The sequence below is a fragment of the Micromys minutus genome (genome assembly GCF_963924665.1).
Source record: "Micromys minutus genome assembly, chromosome: 22".
NCBI classification, from domain to species: Eukaryota; Metazoa; Chordata; class Mammalia; order Rodentia; family Muridae; genus Micromys; species Micromys minutus.
The window spans coordinates 2,961,013-2,979,712 of NC_137957.1; the positions used below are offsets into that span (position 1 = coordinate 2,961,013).

The 18,700-nt window shown below is 53.5% G+C and overlaps 2 protein-coding genes across 3 annotated transcripts; one reads left to right on the top strand and one right to left on the bottom strand.

Annotated features, from left to right (window-relative positions):
- Positions 1–954: 954 nt before the first annotated feature.
- Positions 955–7,917, top strand: SYDE1 (synapse defective Rho GTPase homolog 1). 2 transcript variants are annotated; one of them, XM_080935600.1, is made up of 8 exons: positions 955–1,084; positions 2,652–2,993; positions 3,164–3,808; positions 3,982–4,196; positions 5,017–5,143; positions 5,329–5,489; positions 6,127–6,352; positions 6,550–7,917. In XM_080935600.1, exons 1-8 carry the CDS (start codon positions 997–999, stop codon positions 6,951–6,953), a joined length of 2,208 nt encoding a protein of 735 aa, XP_080791726.1. In that variant the 5' UTR covers positions 955–996; the 3' UTR covers positions 6,954–7,917. The 2 variants fall into 2 exon arrangements, with proteins under 2 accessions (XP_080791726.1, XP_080791727.1); XM_080935601.1 differs by having other exon boundaries at positions 982–1,088; positions 2,656–2,993.
- Positions 7,918–7,986: 69 nt separating this feature from the next.
- ILVBL (ilvB acetolactate synthase like) lies at positions 7,987–17,500 on the bottom strand. Its single transcript, XM_080935602.1, has 16 exons — positions 17,387–17,500; positions 16,996–17,140; positions 15,469–15,670; positions 15,231–15,358; positions 15,008–15,146; positions 14,803–14,914; positions 13,204–13,303; positions 12,813–12,910; positions 12,578–12,714; positions 11,268–11,402; positions 9,336–9,450; positions 9,076–9,245; positions 8,931–9,001; positions 8,767–8,838; positions 8,488–8,593; positions 7,987–8,397 (listed from the first exon to the last, which is right to left on the bottom strand). Exons 1-16 carry the CDS (start codon positions 17,494–17,496, stop codon positions 8,219–8,221), a joined length of 2,019 nt encoding a protein of 672 aa, XP_080791728.1. The 5' UTR covers positions 17,497–17,500; the 3' UTR covers positions 7,987–8,218.
- Positions 17,501–18,700: the final 1,200 nt, after the last annotated feature.

Below are 18,700 nucleotides of genomic sequence, written 5' to 3' on the forward strand. Positions count from 1 at the left end.
GAGAGCTCAAGCAGTTCAAAGAGCTTGTTGCTCTTCCAGCAGAGTCAGGTTCTGTTCCCAACACAGGGCAGGTGGTTCACGATTGCGGGTCACCCGAGCTGCAGAAGAGTCAGATACCCCTGCTGTTTCTGGACCCAGACCAGTGCGGCACACACTCAGAAGCACACACACACATAAAGTTGTAAGAATGAGCCCAAAGCTAAAGTTTTCTTCTCCCTTCTTGTCCTAAGGAACGCTGCTGTGACATCATGACTGTGCAGGGGACCTTCAGAGCCATGAACTCAATCTACTTTAGAAAGTTGTCCCGCCTCGGGCATTTCGGTCCTAATTAAAAAATAATGCAGCCTCTGGCTCCACCACTTCTTATTTTCAAGATTCACCTGCCCTCGCTGTGAGCTCGCCTAAGCAGAGATAAGGCGGACAACAGCATCTCTTACCTGGTCCCGACTCCTGACAGTGAGCATCAAGGCTGTCTGACGCCACTAAGCTTGAGGGTCGTTTGTTAAACAGCAATAGTAACTTGAGTTGGGGACAGAATTGGATCGGGTGGGAGAGGCAAGAATTGGCATTTGGGGTCCCCAAGAAAAAATTGTGGACGAGGTACTCGGTGATGTGGGGATCGACGGACGGGAAGAAAGACATGAGCTTATATGTACCTTGGATGCAGTTTCGGGGAGCCGACAGAATTTGCTACATGGCATCACACAAGAGGATGGCTACGGAGGCCTAGCCTATGCCATGACATTCATAGTTGAAGAGTGGCCGATCAGCCCAGCACCCCATCATGTCCCCTCCTGGCCCCAGGCGACTACAACTCCCAGCATCGCCTGCTCGGGCCGCGGGAAGAGAAAAGAAAAAAAAAAAAAAAAAAGTTAAGGCCAAGCATTCCCGGAATGCGCTTCCTGCTGGCGCGGGCCGGGGGGCGGGCGGGCCGGTCCGGGCGGGGCGGGCGGCCGCAGCCCCGGGGCGCGCACTCGGCCGGGCCTTGGCCCAAGCATGGCCGAGCCGCTGCTCAGGAAGACCTTCTCCCGCCTGCGGGGTAGGGAGAAACTTCCCCGGAAAAAGTCAGATGCCAAGGACCGCGGTGAGTGCGGGGGCTGTCGGAAAGGAAGAGATGGGAGCCCCGCTCAGCCTCAGATCCCCAGGTCCCCGGTAGGGTACGCAGCGGGACCTAGTGGGTAAGCCGGGAACGAGCCCTGGTGCGAGAGAGGAATATGAACCCGGTCTTTGTAAGGCGGGGGCCACGGACCGTTATGTGCAGCTCGCCTGAGACGCCAGCCTCTGGGATCCTTGCAAGGCCCAGCAGGGGGGCCTCGCCCCTGACAGGAAATGGGGCCTCGACGGGGCGCCCAGAAAGTGGCTGGGCGGGGGCGGCGGAAAAACAGCTGTGCCGCATCGACATGGCCTGTCTGGGTAGTGGGCACCCACCAGGAGCCCTGGGGGGTGAGAGATGGGGGACACACTCCTGTGCCCAACAGAGGTTGTACGAGGTTATTTCTATTAACGCAGTCTTTCCCCCACCTCCGTGCCATCGTCGCGCAGAGACTTGCAGGCGCACCTAATGTGGGCAGCCCCAAGAAACCATCCTCTTTATTAAGACAGGGAAACTGAGGCACGTGGTTGTTGGGTGATTTGTCCAAGGCCTGTGAACCGACTTTAAACAATCTTCTGGACTATGCTACTGATGACAGAGACCTATCTGTCATCCTAGCAGAGGGCTAGAGGCTGGAAATAGGAGATGCTTAAATCTGGAGGTCCACAGACAGCAAGACAAAAGCTTAAAGAAATGAATTGTATGGATAGGGGTCCTAGGAAGGAACCAGTTAAAGGAAGGAGGCCACCACACTACGTGCCTGACCCTTCCTCCCGGGCCTTTCCCAGGGAGTCCCAAGGGTCCCAGTGCCAGAGAAGGGATCCGGGTACCCACACATAAACACACACAGGAAATCAACCATGATGTCAGAGAGAGAACAGAGCCAAGATAAGGGGGGGGGGGGGGGGTAATGGGGCACTGACTGCAGAAGTCTGGCCTGGGCTGAGAAGCAAGATCCCAGAGAACTTGGGGGCAGAATTTGGGAAATGGAAGGAGCTGGAGGAAAAAGAAACCGCCACTCGCTGTCACGTTTCCCTACCTGTCTTCCCCGCAGCATCTACTGGGGCCTTGAGCAGGGCTACAAATCATATTGCCTAAAATTGCTTCGGTGGGGAGTGTGATTATATTGAATCTCATAAACAGGACATGAAGCATCAGGAAAATGGCTTGCACGAGGCCACTCAGTGAGAAGGGACAGGCATAAGAGTCTAAGGTTACTGAAATGTCTAGAAGACGGGAAACAGAGACAAAATGAATTGAGATTTCAAAGACATTTGACCTGGACTGTTGAGGCTGGTTCACAGCCCCTTCTGGAATGCTAGGGGCTGGGGCAGGGGACCTCCAAAGTAGGACTACAAAGGTATTGGCTAGTTTCTAGGACCGAACAAAACCGCTGGTTCTAAGGAGGCAGTGACTGAGACTCCAGGCCAGCAGAGTGCTTTCTTGCTGTCAGTGGGCTGTGTGAAGTGAGGGCTGAAGCCAATTAGCTGGACTGCTGCCGTGAACCAAGACTGTTCTGGGATCATGAGAGTTGGGTCTTATCTTTATTCTCCACCAGGCAGCCCAGCCCAGCGCTCAGAGCCCAAGCCTTCAGAACCAGAACCTCGAGTCCCTGAAGGGTCTCAGGCTGGAGCAGAGGGACCTCCCAGCCCCGAGGCACCACGGAGCCCCGCTAGGGGGGTCTACCTGCAAAGCCTGGAGCCCAGTAGCCGCCGATGGGTACTAGGAGGGACCAAACCACCAGAAGACATATCTTTGGGACCCGGGACACCTAGCAGTGGGGAGCCTGCTGGTGAGATTTGGTACAACCCCATCCCTGAAGAAGACCCTAGACCACCAGCACCTGAACCCTTGGGATCGCAGCTAGCTTCCTCTGAGCCAGAAGGTCCAATCATCCAAGGTAGGCACGAAGTGCGGTATTCACATTCCCACCTTCAAGCATGTTCAAGACTCACACCCAGACTGCAGGTGTGTCCAAACCTTATTATACACCCCCACCCCGCACCCCAACCCCAGGGACCACAAGATCCTTACTCCAAGCCTGGACGCTGACGTTTGCTCTCCCGACAGGTGCAGCCCCTACCAGCCCCCCTACGAAAACCTCCCGAACCAAGTCCCCAGGCCCTGCCAGGCGCCTCTCGATGAAGATGAAAAAGCTGCCCGAGCTGCGACGCCGCCTGAGCCTAAGAAGTTCTCGCACTGGCAGGGAACGAGAGAGGACCGCGCCAGCAGGCTCTGTCATCAGCCGCTACCACCTGGACAGCAGTGTGGGGACTACTGGGCAGGCATCAGTGGCTGGAGGGACTAGGAGCCCAAGGGGTGGGTACCTCAGCGATGGTGATTCGCCAGAGCGTCCTGGGGGACCACCATCACCCACTGCCTTCCGGCCCTATGAAGTGGGCCCATCAGCCCGGGCTCCTCCAGCCGCGCTCTGGGGACGTCTCAGCCTGCACCTGTATGGGCTAGGGGGTCTGCGGCCAACTCCGGGGGCCACCCCTCGAGATCTCTGCTGCCTTCTTCAAGTGGATGGGGTAGCTCGGGCCCGCACAGGGCCACTTCGAGGCGGACCAGACTTCCTGAGGCTGGACCACACCTTCCACCTGGAGCTGGAGGCTGCTCGCCTACTGCGGGCCTTGGTACTTGCATGGGACCCTGGAGTGAGACGCCACCGGCCCTGCGCCCAGGGCACTGTGCTACTGCCAACCATCTTTCGAGGTAAGAAATGGGACTTCCAGAAAGGAAGGAAGAGCAAGACACAAAGACCCAGCTAAGGCTCTCTCCTGGTGCCTAGGGCGGCTGGGCTTCACGAGTGAGATGTCCTAGATGAGAGGAGCCAGGATGCTAAAACCTTTAAGACAAAACTGGCTCCGTCCTCTTTACATCTTTAGGGTGCCAAGCGCAACAACTGGCCGTTCGACTGGAACCCCAGGGACTTCTTTACGCCAAGCTAACATTGTCGGAACAGCAAGAAGCCCCTGCTACCGTGGAGCCCCGTGTTTTCGGGCTCCCTCTCCAGCTTCTGGTAGAGCGTGAGCGGTCCCCAGGCCAGGTGCCTCTCATCATCCGAAAGTGTGTGGGGCAGATCGAATGCCGTGGGCTGCGGGTGAGCTGCTGTCCCGACTCCTGCCACCTTAGACATACTCCCTGCCGCCCCTTCACCAACACTCCCCCACAGCACCAGGACCCACGGATCATCTTCCCATTTTATTACAAGATCTCAGCCCTCGTGAAGCTCAGCCTTTTGGAGTGAGAGAGATAACTAACTGACTTTCATAAATGCCAAACTAGCTGGCAGGGGGAGTGAGGAGAGGAGGTGGCCTAGCGTGGTGGCACGCGCGTCTCAAAAACAAACACACAAACTGAAAGGAGGTGGGGAGGGCGGAAACGGTGGGATGGGGTAATCTAGGACAGCTTAAAGCGGGCCCCGACCTCCCGACTTGCTTGGGTTAATCGGAGAAGGCTTCCTGGAAATGTGAACTGTGACGTCAGAGGAAAGAGACCCTAGACAAGTGGTCCGACCTGGTGGATTTAGCAAGCTCGGTTATGTGTCTCCGTTTTGTCGTGTCCTGGTGCCAGGGACTGAACGTAGGGCCTCATACATGATCAGCAAGCACTTTACTGTTGAGCTACACCCTCCGCCTTCGTTTTAGTTTTCGAGGCAGGGTTTCACCAAGTTGCCCAGGCTTGCCTTGAACACGCACTGCAATCTATAGGTGACCCTCCTGCCCTGGCCTCAGAGTGCTGAACTACTAGGCCGGGCTCAGGGGCCCCCGTGGCAGCAGTAGGAAGGCAGCCAGTGAAGATACATGTGAACAGCCCTACCCTCCCAGGCTATAACAACATCCAGTCACCCTTGTTCAAAATATGCAGGCCTTGCTCTCTGTGGCCCCCAGCGAGACTCTCTTTCTCTGTCTTTATCCCAGGTAGTGGGGCTGTACCGTCTGTGTGGCTCAGCAGCTGTGAAGAAAGAGCTTCGAGACGCCTTTGAGCAGGACAGTGCGGCTGTGTGCCTCTCTGAAGATGTGTACCCTGACATCAATGTCATCACAGGTCAGCATGCTATCTCTCCGCTGCCACCCGTCACCTCCAGGCTGGTCTGGAGGACCCAGCGAACCCTCCTCTCTCCTGTCGGATCATATTTTCATTTCTTAGACCTACCCTCTTCTCACTACCACTGTCAGCCCCAGCTTCAGAAGCCAGGGTGCCATAACCAGAGAGGACCCCTCTGTCCGCAGGCATCCTCAAGGATTACCTTCGGGAGCTGCCTACTCCTCTCATTACGCAACCCCTCTACCAGGTGGTGCTGGAGGCCATGGCCCAAGGGCATCCAAGCAGGGCTTCCCTGGGTCCTGAGGGCACCAGAGGTCTCCTCAGCTGCCTGCCAGATGTGGAGAGGGTAAGTTGACCATGCTGGGAACTTTGGGACATAGAGCAGCTAATACCAGTGCAGTGCTTTAAGCATGCCTGAGATGTAATCACACATGATCACCGCATGCCAACAAAGCACACCGTATTCATCTATCAATTCCTGAGGTTTAAAAAAAAAAAAAAAAATCAAGCTCAGTTTAGTGATTTGCCTGAAGTCAGACAGCCAAGATTTGTCCAAACACACACTCTATCCGGGCACCGTGTTACGTGCCTCTACTCCTACTCAAAGGCAGGAAGATTTCTAGTGGGAGGCCAGCCTGAGCCACATAACCACTTCCAAGCCAAGCTGGGCTGCCTAGCAAACCGTGCAAACAGATCTACCAACCAAACCCAAGCAAAACTACTCTCTGTGAGATCCTAGAAAAGTTCTTGAAATTGCCCGACACCGCGTGGGTTGGACTTCAGACGCTTCCATTCCAAAGCTAAATTGCCCTTGGCCTTAATCTCAACTTCAAAAAATATATTCCTACTACGAACGCCTCCCCTATGGCTGTGAGAATTTGAACTGAAGTTTTCCCACCATGAGCCACCCCTGAGTGTCCTGCAAGTGCCACAGGGGTTCAGGTTGGCCTGCCTCGTGCTCACCCTGGCAACCCTCTTCACAGGCCACACTGACACTTCTTCTGGACCATCTGCGCCTAGTCTCTTCCTTCCACATCCACAACCGCATGACCCCGCAGAACTTGGCCGTATGCTTCGGACCGGTGTTGCTGCCAGCGAGACAAACGCCCTCTCGGACCCGGCTCCGTGGCTCCGGCCCAGGAGTCTCCAGCGCTGTGGACTTCAAGCGGCACATTGAAGTCCTGCATTACCTGTTACAGTCTTGGCCAGGTGAACACCGCCCATCCCAGTCAGTCCCCCTTATATTTATGGCTTCCCTACTGACCAATCATGGGCTGGAATCTAAGGAGGGCCACGCCCCTTGAGTGGGTTGGATTTGTAAGCACGCCTTCCGAAAAGTCAATCAAGGGGCTTAGAATGCCGCTCCCTTGCATCACAATTTATATTCCTACTTGTGGATCCTGCAGATACCCGCCGATCCGCAGAGACCCCAGACCTCGCACCGTATTTGCGGCCCAAACGACAGCCACCGCTACACTTGCCGCTGGCGGGCTCAGAAGTGGTGACTCGGCCTCGGGGCCGCGGAGGCCCCGAAAGTCCCCCAAGTAACCGTTATGCGGGCGACTGGAGCGTGTGCGGAGGAGATTTACTGCCGCGTGGGCGGGACATCCTGTCCGGGCCGGACTATGACCACGTGACAGGCAGCGACAGTGAAGAAGACGATGATGAGCCTGGAGTGCCAAGGGGCACTACTGACTTCGAAGATGAGTTTGACGCACCCTTCAACCCACACCTGAATCTCAAGGACTTTGATGCCCTCATCCTGGATCTGGAGAGAGAACTTTCCAAGCAGATCAATGTGTGCCTCTGAGCCCTCAAAGCAGGGGATGGACTCTGGTAACTAAGGAATTGCTTCCCGGTTGCTAAGGACCAGGTTCTGAATACAGCTAACTGGGTTCCATGTTACTAAGGCCCTGACAACCTAATCAGAGTTGCTCAGACTGAGCTCCTGGTTGCTAGGGAGTTGCCAAGGGACCATCCTTCCATGCTAAAAAAAAACATTCCCAACTCCTAGTGCCATTTTTGGGGCCCTAGCTGCAAAAACCAGGCTCTTGGCATTTTAAGCACTAATGCCATGGCCCCTGTAAGCACCGGGGCTTGTCTTGCTACCAGAGACAGTGCTGCTTGCTAGGCTGCCCTCTTGCCTCCCCTTTGCAGGGGAACACAGATTACTGTGAGCATCACCCTGGGGTGTTAAGACATCCCTAGACAACCCTCTTGCTGCTGCCAACCAAACCAGTATTAGCATTGAGCACTACACTCTGTCTCTTCCTCCCTTGAAGTATCTAAAGACAATCGCGGGCTTCTGCTTAAGAGAAACAGCACCAGACTTGGCCTCTATCAGTGAAAGGCAGCCTGGATCTTAATAGAAAAACAGCTGATGTCCCCCAAACCTCTCTTCTGGGAAAAATCCCAAGATGAATCTCCAACCAGCAAACGGAGACAGAGTCTGGCCTTTCCTTTCCCCAGCAGCCCTTTCCCACCCTTGAAAAACTGAGCACTTAGCCCCTCCCCCTTCGGAGGGACCCCGCCTGAGGTATCAGGCTGGGGGTTCTTTGGTACGGAAATATTTATTGCTTCCATGCATGTGTGTGTGTGTGTGTGTGTGTGTGTGTGTGTGTGTGTGAGGACTCGTGTGCACTGGCCTGTGTGGAGTGGGCATGTGAAACTCTTTCAGGGACCATAGAGTGGAATGGGATTTTCCAATCCCTGGCACCCCAAAATCCCCAGTGATCGAGTGGGAGGGTTAGGGCCCCTTCCTGTATCCCACTTCTTCCCACCACTTCCATCTTTGTGGACAATAATAAACAAGTATACACAGGTTCTGTGACTGAGTCCTTGGGCTCATATAACCAAGAGATTTATTCATTTTTATAAGAGAGAAGGGGACAGCTGGGCCTGTGGAAAGAGCTACCCAGAGTTGCCAAAGTGCCTCTTTGAACTTCGGTCCTCCCATTCCCTACTCAGAGGGTTAGACCTTGTGAGTCAAGCTCTGAGCAGGTAAGGATGCAAACTCCAGATGGGCTAGACAAAGTCCAGGTACAAGGAGGCTAGCACACTAACCCTGCATAACCCCTACACAGAAATGGAGCCATCTCTGAAATCTGTCCTGCCAATGAGGATGTTGACCACGACTGCATGACCCTCCTGGCACAGCTGCTGGCCTTTACGAAGTACCTTGACCACTTGATCCTCATTGTCCCGTGAGAGTATCAATCCCTGGGCCCCCAGGCCCATGGCTGCCTTGTGATAATCTGAAAGAAAACACATCACGCAATAGCAGAGGGGTCCACTCAGGAGAGTAACAGAAATCCAGCTGGGCCCAAAACACCATGACCCCTCACCAGTGTAAGCCAGGCTACAGGCAACATCACTGCCCAACCTGGGCACCTGCTCCCGAGAAATCTGGGTCCAACCTGCATCATTCCCTACCAAGGCTATCACCGGTACCTGTCAGGGAGAAAAAAAAAGGCCAGACGACAGGCTTCAGTTCAAAAGTTTGACCAGCAACAAGACAGGGCCTGTTGTTCCGGGGAGAAAAATCCCCCACCCCACCCCACCCCACCCTAAATGACATATCCCAGAACGCTGGGCATAAGCTTTCCTCAGGGCAGTCCAGTCACCTTATGTCTGACGAACGTGTCAAATTCAATGAGGCTGTAGCCAAAGGCTCCATCCCCAAACAGGCACCAAACCTGGGAGGAGCGGAGGGGGGGGAGACAACCCAGGACAGTTAGGGTAGTTCGAAGCCCGGAAAGCAGCTGGTCTCCCACATCCAATGCCTCACCTCAGCCTCCGGCTGACACAGCTTGGCCCCAAGTGCAAAACCTGCACCAACTCCCAGAGTCCCAAAGGCTCCTAGAAAGATAAGATCAAGTTGCTGTGAAGAGTGTACCAAGTGCAAGCTGCCCCGGGTGTGGGCCTTTCCTTACCAGGATCAAGCCAGCGCAGGGGCCCTCTGGGCTGTACTAAGTAGGCAGCAGTGGCCACAAAGTCCCCACCATCAACCACAAGAAGAGCATTGTCAGGCAGGGTTTCCTCCACCTGCTGTAACACCCAGACTGGATTCAGGTGCTGAAATACAGGCGTTAAAGCCTTATCCCTGCAAACGGACAGCAGAAGTCAGTATGGTCGGTTGGCATCAGCCTCTTCCGTTCCTTATTCCTGCTGCGTCCACTCTAGCCAGACTGACCGATAGGTCTGCTCCTTCTGCTGGTCGGCTTTCCGAAGCTCCTCAGCCCAATCTGAGGACCACATCTGGCCCTTAAGTCCTTCCACCAGTTTGATCATGAAGGAGCCCACATCTCCTAGGAAAAGAAGAAAGCACAGCCGTGGGGCCAGCCGCAGGGTGGCAGCTTCCCCCTGCCCTTCCAGCACCCGAGCCCTAAATTTAACAGGAAGCCAACAGCAGCATCTGAAAGGGAGGCAGGAAAGTGGGCCAGAAGTGTTCTTAGGACAAAGCAGGTGAAGCCCCTCAAAGAGTCTCCGAGGACCAATGGAGGAGCCCTGGTGAGATGTAGGGCAAGGCCTAGGTGCAGGGAGTTTGCGAAGCCAAGCTTGCCTCCTTGTGTCCTTGCTCCTCACACCTCAGTGACACCAAGTCTCATCAACTCTGCCTCCACCCACCGAGGAAATCTCTCAAGCCCACACACAGGGGGACTCACAGCAAGCACTGAATAGGTGACAGCCTTCTCCCGTCTCCCGAGAGACCAGCAGACACACACTCAGAGACGTGTTTCTCACCCAGTCTGTCCCCATACCAGCCCGTGTCATTTCTGTTCTGTCCCTCCCCCATCTGTTAAATATGCAGTACTGGGGACCAAACCCAGGAACTGGAGCATCCCAGGTAAACACTCCAGCACCTAAAAAACTTTCAATTATTTACTTACTGTGTGTATACATTGGGGTGGAATGAGCAACACTGAGAACGTGGGGGTCTTTCTTTCCACCCTGTGGACCTCAATCTTTCTTTCCACCCTGTGGACCTCAATTTCAGGTCATCGGGTTGGCAAGTAACTTCACATTCCCACCATCTTGTGAGTCCCATTTTGATTACGCTTTTTACTTCCTTGTTCATTTTGTTTTGCTTTGGTTTTTGAGACAGGATCTTACTATGCTGTGCTGGCTGGCCTGGAACTCTCTATGCAGAACAAGCTGGGCCTAAACTCAGAAATCTCCCTGCCTTTGCCTCCTTAGTGCTAGGGTTAAAAGAGCCTGTGCCACCAAACTTAGAAAACCCCTGCCTCCCTCCTTGGGCATTTTTTTTTTTCAACCGGGGTTTGACTCAAACTCTCAGTGTTTCTCCTGCTTCGATATTGGGAACATTATAAATGTGCACCACTGTCACTAGGTGTGCTCGCACACTCTTTTAATCCCTACACTTGGAAGGCAGAGGGAGGCAGGTCTACATGAGTTTGAGGCCGAGGTGGTCTACATAGTTAAGTCCAAGACAGCCAGAGCTACATGGTGATACTGTCTCTGAAACAAACAAAACCCAAGCATATGCTACCATGTGTAACACTCGAGTTGTTTTTACTTGAGGTAGGTTTTGCTATGTTAAGTTTTACCAACGCACCTCAAATAGCTAATCCTCCGGCCTCCGATCCCCCACCTCCCTCCTACCAAGTAGCTGGAGTCACAGGCAAGCAGCGGCATCCTCAGATTTTAACAGCTCCTCCCTGCCTCAGCCTGCCAACTTCAGCCTGCCTCCCACCAATGTCTAGGAGGGACCTTCCCAGACACACAAGGTGGTGCCACTTCACCAGGTAAACCAAAGGCACCCTGCTGCCTGTGCTACAAGAGAATACGGGTCTTCAGAACACTGTCCAGAGTTTGGCATGGAAAGAGGGCAAAATTAGGAGAGTAAAAATCAGAGAGGCTCAAAGACCACCATCCAGCTGAAAGCAACAGACGGGAGTTGTTACCTGCAAAACCCCAAACCTCCCTCTGCACCTAACCTCCCTCTGCTCCTCCGGAAGCACCCGTCAGTCTGCAGGCAAACAAATCTCAGGTTGCTCAAGTGTCTGATGGTGCATGGTCCAGACCTGACTTTAAATTCTAGCTGCAGCAGAGACAAAATGAAGACGCCGTGCACACACGGTGAGGACCCGTGGCGTACGCTCACCCTGCACAGCCTCCTGAGGCTTCCAGAAGATGTCCGAGTTGAGCAACAAATCATCCCGGTTCCGGTTGACAATGATGATGCTGCTCTTGGGGTTGAGGACACGACCGTAAGACAGGCGGAAGTCACACACAGCACCTGAGGTAACAGGAGGGTAGCAATGGGCACTACCTCACTTACAGCGGGTGTACAACGGTCACCATTCTGTTACTGTCCCTGCATCTGTGCCACTTGCAGGGCCCTCTCGGCCATTTGCAGTTGTTGGGGGGAGGGGCTTCGTGCACTAGGATTTTATCCTCTTATCTTATCCTCCCACTACTCGAGTTCCGGGGATCAAACTCGGGTCATCAGATGTGGCAACATGCACTTTTACCCACTAAGCCATCTAGCCAGCATGGCCTGCAGCTCTTGATTCCGGACAGGCTTTTCTTGAAAGGCTTTTCTTGATCAAGCACGGCAGAGGCAATGGTGTGCCATACTGAGCCAAGAACTCGAGAGGCCATGAAGATTGGGGTGCGTGTAGCTCTGGGGCACATGAACTGGTTTATCACATGTAAGACCCTGGGCTCTAGGTTCTAGGCTCAGAACCACAAAGAATAAAATTAAAACAATAAGCATGCTACTCAACCAGGCTGGTCTGCCAGGAGTGTTGCTGGGAGACATGGGCCTTGAGGGGTAGTGTGAGGAGCACAGGTAGAGACCGGGTGACCCAGCACGAGACATTCCTAATTAGCCACAGAGACAGACACCCCACCTCCCACCACCCCCTGCCTCATGAGCCCAGCCAAAGAGAGCATTGTTAGCTAACCTAATGGTAAGACTTGAGTAATCAGGAACTAGCCATAACCACTGAATATGGGGTACCTTTGTAGTCCTAAATAGCCCATTGACATTTCAGTCAGTATGAGTTCAAACACAAGATTGTGGTCTTGTGAATGGGCCTAGCAGTGTCCCAGCCACCCAAGGCTTGTGTATAAACACACTCAAAATCCATACAAGAGAATCACTTAGTGACACATCCCCAAAAAATGCATTCCGTCATGAAGCAGTATCTAGTTGTAGAGAGCAAACGCTCTTTTGTGCTTGATGGGATACAAAATGCTTCTGTTAAAAGGCATGTAAGACACAGCAAGTGCCCACAGGGTACGCACCCCCTCAGAGAAGCCAGGTCACTGCACAAAGCTATAGTCTGAGGTGACTTCGCTGGCTTGGCGGTGTTCAGGTTTGTTCAGTGGCCTTTAGAAGGGAAGGGGTGGATGCAGAGAAGGACACAAGTGATCACAAAGGAAGGGAAGAAGAGAGGCTGAACCCACCTGCCAAGACAACAACATCTGCTTTCTTCAGGGCAGCACTGCGGTTCTGCCGGATGTGCAGAGGGTGGTTACGGCCCAGCAGACCCCGAGACATCCCCCCAAGGAAGCAGGGGACTCCCAGGGCCTCCACAGCAGCCCTGGCAGGGAACAGGTAGATCAGATGTCAGTGTGGCCAAGGCCACTAGAACACCAGGGACCAAGACCACAATTTTAAGATGCGGTGGGAGCTCCTCACCTAAGCTTGTTGGCAGGGGTTGGGGGCAGCAGGGCCTGGCTCCCCAGCACCAGCAGAGGCCTCTTGGCCCGGCTCAGGATCTCCACACAGCGTTGGACCTGGAGTGATGGGTAGAGAACAAAGAACCATCCCACAGGTTGGGAAGATAGGTAGCAGGTGATGGCACTAGCGTGCAAAGCCTGAATCGATTCCCCAGAGCCATTCACAAGCAGGAAGAATGCACACACATCTGTACTCTGACCCACACACAGGCAGTGGCACACATACAATACACAAACGTGCATTTTTTAAACTTTTAAAGGAACATCTTGGGGTTGCCACCAACCCACAGATAGAGGATTTGTAGCACCTTGCCAAGTGGGGGTCACGGGCCAGGAAAGAGTTAATTCACCTGCTGGGGAGATGCCTGGGGAATATTCAAGGGCAAAGGTCCCTCAGGACGAGGCTCCCACGCCCCAACGAAAAGATTGGCAAGGCAGTTCCGTAAGTACCTGTGAGAACAGGGAGGAACCAGTTACCATGGTTAATACAGGATTCTGGAGGCTGAGAAAAGCCAGGGGCCAGGAAAGGAATCGGGAGGATAAACCATGATAAAGACATTTAATGGCCAAGTCTCCAACTCCACCCCAACCAGACTGACACAGGTCCCAGAAACACATAACACAAGCAGAGAATGCCAGCACAGGAGCTAGGCCTGTGTGTTAGACCCCGGTTACAGCACTCCAGCTGTGTGTCTCTGGGCCAGTTCCTTCACCATTCTGAGCTTCCTCCTCTGTAAAATGTGTAAGTTCCTATATCTACCGTCTTAGGTTATAAGACACACTGTGGTCTGGGAGTGTGGCTCAGCAGTAAAGCCCTTGTCTAGTGTATATGAAGCGTCAGGTTCCATCTCCGGCACCGTTGCTAGGGAAGGAGGGAAACACTTCTGTATGTGGGAGTTATTCATGTTACCCATTCAGTTCTCGGTGCCTACTGTCTCCCCACTCACTGGGCCCCAGGCCTCGAGTTTCTAAGGCCCTATGACACAAAAAGAAATCCTGCCCAGGCCTTGCCCTCCAGGAGCATTCAGTCTCACTATAGACAGACACAGGAAGCAGTCGGAGCTCTGAGACAAAGCCGGTTTTCTCTGTTCCAGTCAAGGCTGTAGGGAGTTAACATGGGGCCAAGAATAAAGAAAGCTGTGGGGAGAGAGAATCCAGAGCCAGAGAGACTGAGGCAAGAGGGCTCACACTAGTAGTTGCCAGCATGGATACAAAGCTAAGTCCTCTCTCGTAAAATTAAAACTATATAAAGGGGAGGCAGGGAAAGAGCCGGTCTTCCAAGTGACACTGAGAGAAGGGGACAGAATGACCAGGAGGTCAGGGAGCCTTGAGAACAAGAACAGGAGTAAAGACAGACCTGCACCTGTCCGTGATCCCAACGTTGGAGAGGCTAAAAGAGGAGAATTTTCAAGTTCCACAACAGCCTGGGCTACACAAAGTTCTGGGCCAGAATTTCCGGGCAAGTCCACAAAATAAATAAATAAGTAAATAAAAAGTGACCTGTGCTTGATCTGGCACTCAAAGCAGTTCTTGCATACCAGAGCACAGGAACCTGAATATCTTGTCCGCTGATGTGCCTGTTCTGCTATCTAGCACATAGATCTGGCCCACTAAATATCTGAGAGGGGAGGGACAAGAAAAAACAAAGGGAGAAGCTGGAGATAACCAGGAATGAGGAGGTGGCAGACACAGAGGAAGAGAAGAAAGAAAAGGAAGACAGGGAAACATCTCAAGCTCTATGCCGGCCCTTCTCCTCTTTCTGGTCACAGGGCCATGCCTTGCTCTGCCACGCCTAACAAGTTCCCTCCTGCCTCAGGACCTTTGCACTCTTTGCAATGAACGAGTCAAAGAAGGTGGGGTGCATTCAGGGAGAAGACAACAGAAGAGGCAAGGAATGGGGAAGGACTACAAGGAATGGGGAGGACTACAGTGCAGATACCAGTGCTCACCAGACAACTACTCGACCCATAAGGCTCTTGGGCAACTTGGCTGGTATCATCTCCTTCTCAACCATGAAGTAAGGATACAGTACATCGAGAGGCAGCTCCACAAACACTGGACCTGCAGGGATAGGGAGGCGCAGCCTAGGGCACCTGCTGCAGCAACCCCTAAACGCCAGGGCCTTATTACTGTCCAGCTCCCTCCTCTGCCTACCTGGGGTGCCTGACTGGGCAGCGGCCATTGCAGTCCTCAGGGTAGGCACAATGTCCCGTACCCTTCGCACAGAAGCACAGAACTTGCAGAGTGGCCTGAACAGAGACATCTGATCAATGGCCTGGAGAGCGCCCCGTTTCTGGCAGAGAAGGCGTTGGGACAGTTATCAGATAAGCCTGAGAAGCCTTCTTGGGGACCCTGCCCACCCTTAAGGACTAGGCACCTGCAGCAGGGTGCTGGCAGCCCCTCCCAGAAGCAGGACTGGTGACTGTGCCACTTGTGCGTTCTTCACTGCAGTCACAGTGTTGGTGAGGCCAGGGCCGGCTGTCACTGCTGCCACGCCCACCGTCCCTGGAAGACAGAGCTGATGACAACCATGCGGCCCTCCCAAGCACTGTCCTATCCCCAACCCCCTGCCTCTCAGTCACAGGGCCCATGTCTTGCCAGCCCCTAGCTCTTACCAGTCAGACGGGCCACAGCATCGGCAGCAAAGACAGCAGTGACCTCATGGCGTGTGTCTACCACTCGGATACCCAGCTTCTCACAGGCCACCAGCAGTGGGGAAATGTGCCCACCAACCAATGTGAAGACAAAGCGTACGCCGTGGGCTCTGAGCACAGCTGCCACGCTCTCTCCGCCATGCCGGATGCTTGTCTTGTCCACCTGGACCAGAGATGAGGAATAAGACAATCCAAGGCAGCCCAGGAACAGGGACGTACAAGAACACGTATGAGTAAGGTCAGAGGACAGAGGAACTTAGATGTTGGCTAGAGGCATTCCACTTTCAACCCAGTATTCAGGGAAGGGTGCACTGTCTTAGCAAATCTTACTGTTTCTTTGTCCTGCAGCTAAGGACACCAAGACTTGCCCAAACACTGGAGTCCAACAGAAGCAGTAGTGGGGGCCGAGCCCTAGGCACAGGCTGTGTGAGGCAAGCACTCTACCACTGAGCTGTTTCTCCCGCTTTCCTTTGACTTTTATTTTTGAGACAAGGTCTCACTAGACTTCCCGGGATGGCTTTTGAACTCCTGTGGAGCTTAGGCAGGGCTTGAACTTGTGACCATCTTTACCAAGTAGCAGGCTGAGACAAAGCCAATGTTCTTAAGTGGTTCTGGAGATTGCACTGCCTACCAATGGGGAAGAAAGGAGGTGGAGGTTAAGTCTGTGGGAGAGACTGGCAAGAGGCAGAAGGCCCTGGCTTAGACTTGTGCCTGCTTCCTAGTACCCCTGCAGGGCCTGGCACCTGGGGTGCTAATTCCATCCAGCCTACTGCCTTCCTCTCCCTCTGCTGCTAGGCACATGTCCAACTGAAATGCTGCCAGCCCAGAACTGACTCCTGGCACAGACTGCCCTGAGCATCCAAGTCTCAATAGCTTCACGATCTCCACATCCCTCAAGGTCAGTGACACTGTCCCTGACTAGAAGGGGACTGGATAAGGGCAAGAATTGCCCAGAATGGAACAAGTGGTTTAGAGTATGACTTGTGATGTCAGCTTTTACCAAACCTGTCGTCTAAAACAAATACTAAACTTTTCTGTGGACCATTTGCCTCTTGTGGGCACAAGAACAGAAATGACAGCGACTACTTTTGGTGGAGGTGGTACAGATATGCTAAGAAAGCCTCCCTCGGAAGAGCTGAAGAGCTTACTCTCAGAGCCTATTCCCTCCCCTGCCTACCTTCAACCCACCAAATCTCACTTTGTTTAAAAAGCATGCTTTGGTAAAATGACTCAGGCCCCTAGGTGTGGAGGTAGACGGCGGTTTGTACTGTCCAGACAACGACAATTTCCCCATTATCTCGTACTAGTTACAAAGTCCAGGCCCATAAACAACAGTTCGGTAAAGGGGCAGAGCTCCGGAAGTAATCTCCCAACCAGCCACTTCAGGACTAGTCGGGACTCGCTTTCCACACCTGCACAGTGGATGACCTGGAGAAGAACCTTTAGTCCCCCTCCTCCTACCCCTAGCCCTCCTTCTGCCCTAAGCACCTTGTGCATCAGCTGATAGAAGAGCCCCAATCTGTGAGCGGCGCCCAGCACGGCAGCCACCAGTGTCCCAAACGCCAGGAGCAGGAACGAGGGGAAGAAACCCCCGGCAGATGCAGCGGCCGCAGTAGTTTCCATGAGGTGGAACCTAAGTAAGAAAGCACAGAGCCAGAATCTGAGCACTATAATCAAATCCGGAAGCAGGATCGTCCACCGGACCTGAGCCACACCCCCGACCTGTCAGGCCACGCCCACAGACGCATCTAGGCTGAACTAAAGCCACACGCCAGTAGGCTGTCCGCCAGCTGACGTCACCACATCCAATCTAAAAGTAGGCCACAGCAGGTCAAGACGATCGTGGTAGCATAAAAACAAGGTTGGAGTCCTTACTTACCTATATGTTAGAGAACCCGTGGGGAACCCACCCTCCTCAATGCAGGACTCGGCCTCAGCGGAGAGCCCGCCCCGCGCTGACATCATTGAGTGGTAAGGCCACGCCCCCATCGGATCCCGCAGTTTAGGGCACGCCCCCCAACCGGACTTTGACCTTTGGCCTCCGTCCGAGGTCACATTGCAATAGGATGCTCCTTCAACTCCACTACATGGAACCCCTCTTTCACCCACCCCCAAACAAAGGCCCTATAACCTTTGCCTATAGGAAAGGTTCCTGACTGCAAAGGAACTCGGCTGCTTTGGGGTCACATGACTCGATAGTGTGCGGCGGTGCCCCTTCTGCCCACTTGGCTCTGCAGCGCCCCGTAGTCCAGTGTGACGCGCGTGCGCCAAACTGGAGTACCGCTGAAAAAAAAAAGCTACCCTAAAAGTCGTTTATCATTGGTCGCTTCTCTCCCCTCGCCTCTAATTGGCTCACACTACACCGCGCCTTCCAAGCCCGCGAGAACCATCCCGCTGCAGGTTCCACGGGCGTGGACTATGACACACCCACACCCGAGCTCCCCAGAACTGCTCTATTCCGGACCTCAACACACGCAAGTCCCTCCCCTTCCTAGACCACTGTGTAATTTTGCTTGCTCTTTAGAGAAATTCCCAGTGTTTGGTGCCAGCCCGGTCAGTCATTTTCCAGGTGTCCAGCAACTGGGGACCTTTTCCTCGCTCCAATCTTCCGTACAAGTCTCTTTCTCCAATTTATGTCTTTTTCTTTGACTGGCTTTTAATCGGGGTCATCTGTGCAACCAAGAGTTTTGAGTTATTTGCTGGAGTCTGGGTTCAGCGATAGATATTTAACATTGTAAACCAATGTGACAGTATGTGCTTTTAATCCCACCACTCCAAGGCAGAGGCAGGTGGATCAAGACCAGTCTGTTTTCTATAGTGAGTTCCAGGACAGGTAGGACTGCAGAGACCAGTCAAAACTCATGATTACATCGACTGTGTCATGTCCACAAGACAGCATCCCACCGCCCTTCTCCCTATCTTTTTGGCTCTTAGGTTCTTTCCACTCCCTGTTCCTTGGTGTTCCCTGACCTTTGCAAGCCATAGTATAAATGCCCTGTTTAGAGCTGATCGCTCGGCCATCCCTTCTCAGCATGGTCTCTGTTTAGGTTCTGTGGTGGAACATCTGCCTAGCACAGGCAAAGACATAGGTACAACTTACCTCCCCCACCCACAAAAACCTACTAAACTATTTTTAGCCAAATTACTGTGTGGTTCATTTATGCTTACTGACTGTGAGTATGCCTCCAATTCC

What these genes read in the sequence shown, in the direction of transcription:
- SYDE1 (XM_080935600.1), top strand. Translation starts at nt 997, where the DNA reads ATGGCCGAGCCGCTGCTCAGGAAGACCTTCTCCCGCCTGCGGGGTAGG. An exon ending in GTCAGATGCCAAGGACCGCG is followed by an intron (nt 1,085 to 2,651) that starts GTGAGTGCGGGG and finishes ATTCTCCACCAG; the next exon opens with GCAGCCCAGCCCAGCGCTCA. An exon ending in TGACATCAATGTCATCACAG is followed by an intron (nt 5,144 to 5,328) that starts GTCAGCATGCTA and finishes CTCTGTCCGCAG; the next exon opens with GCATCCTCAAGGATTACCTT.
- ILVBL (XM_080935602.1), bottom strand. Translation starts at nt 17,496, where the DNA reads ATGGGGGCGTGGCCTTACCACTCAATGATGTCAGCGCGGGGCGGGCTC. An exon ending in TCTATCAGCTGATGCACAAG is followed by an intron (nt 15,671 to 16,995) that starts GTGCTTAGGGCA and finishes TCTCTGGTCCAG; the next exon opens with GTGGACAAGACAAGCATCCG. An exon ending in ACCCCTGCCAACAAGCTTAG is followed by an intron (nt 12,715 to 12,812) that starts GTGAGGAGCTCC and finishes GTTCCCTGCCAG; the next exon opens with GGCTGCTGTGGAGGCCCTGG.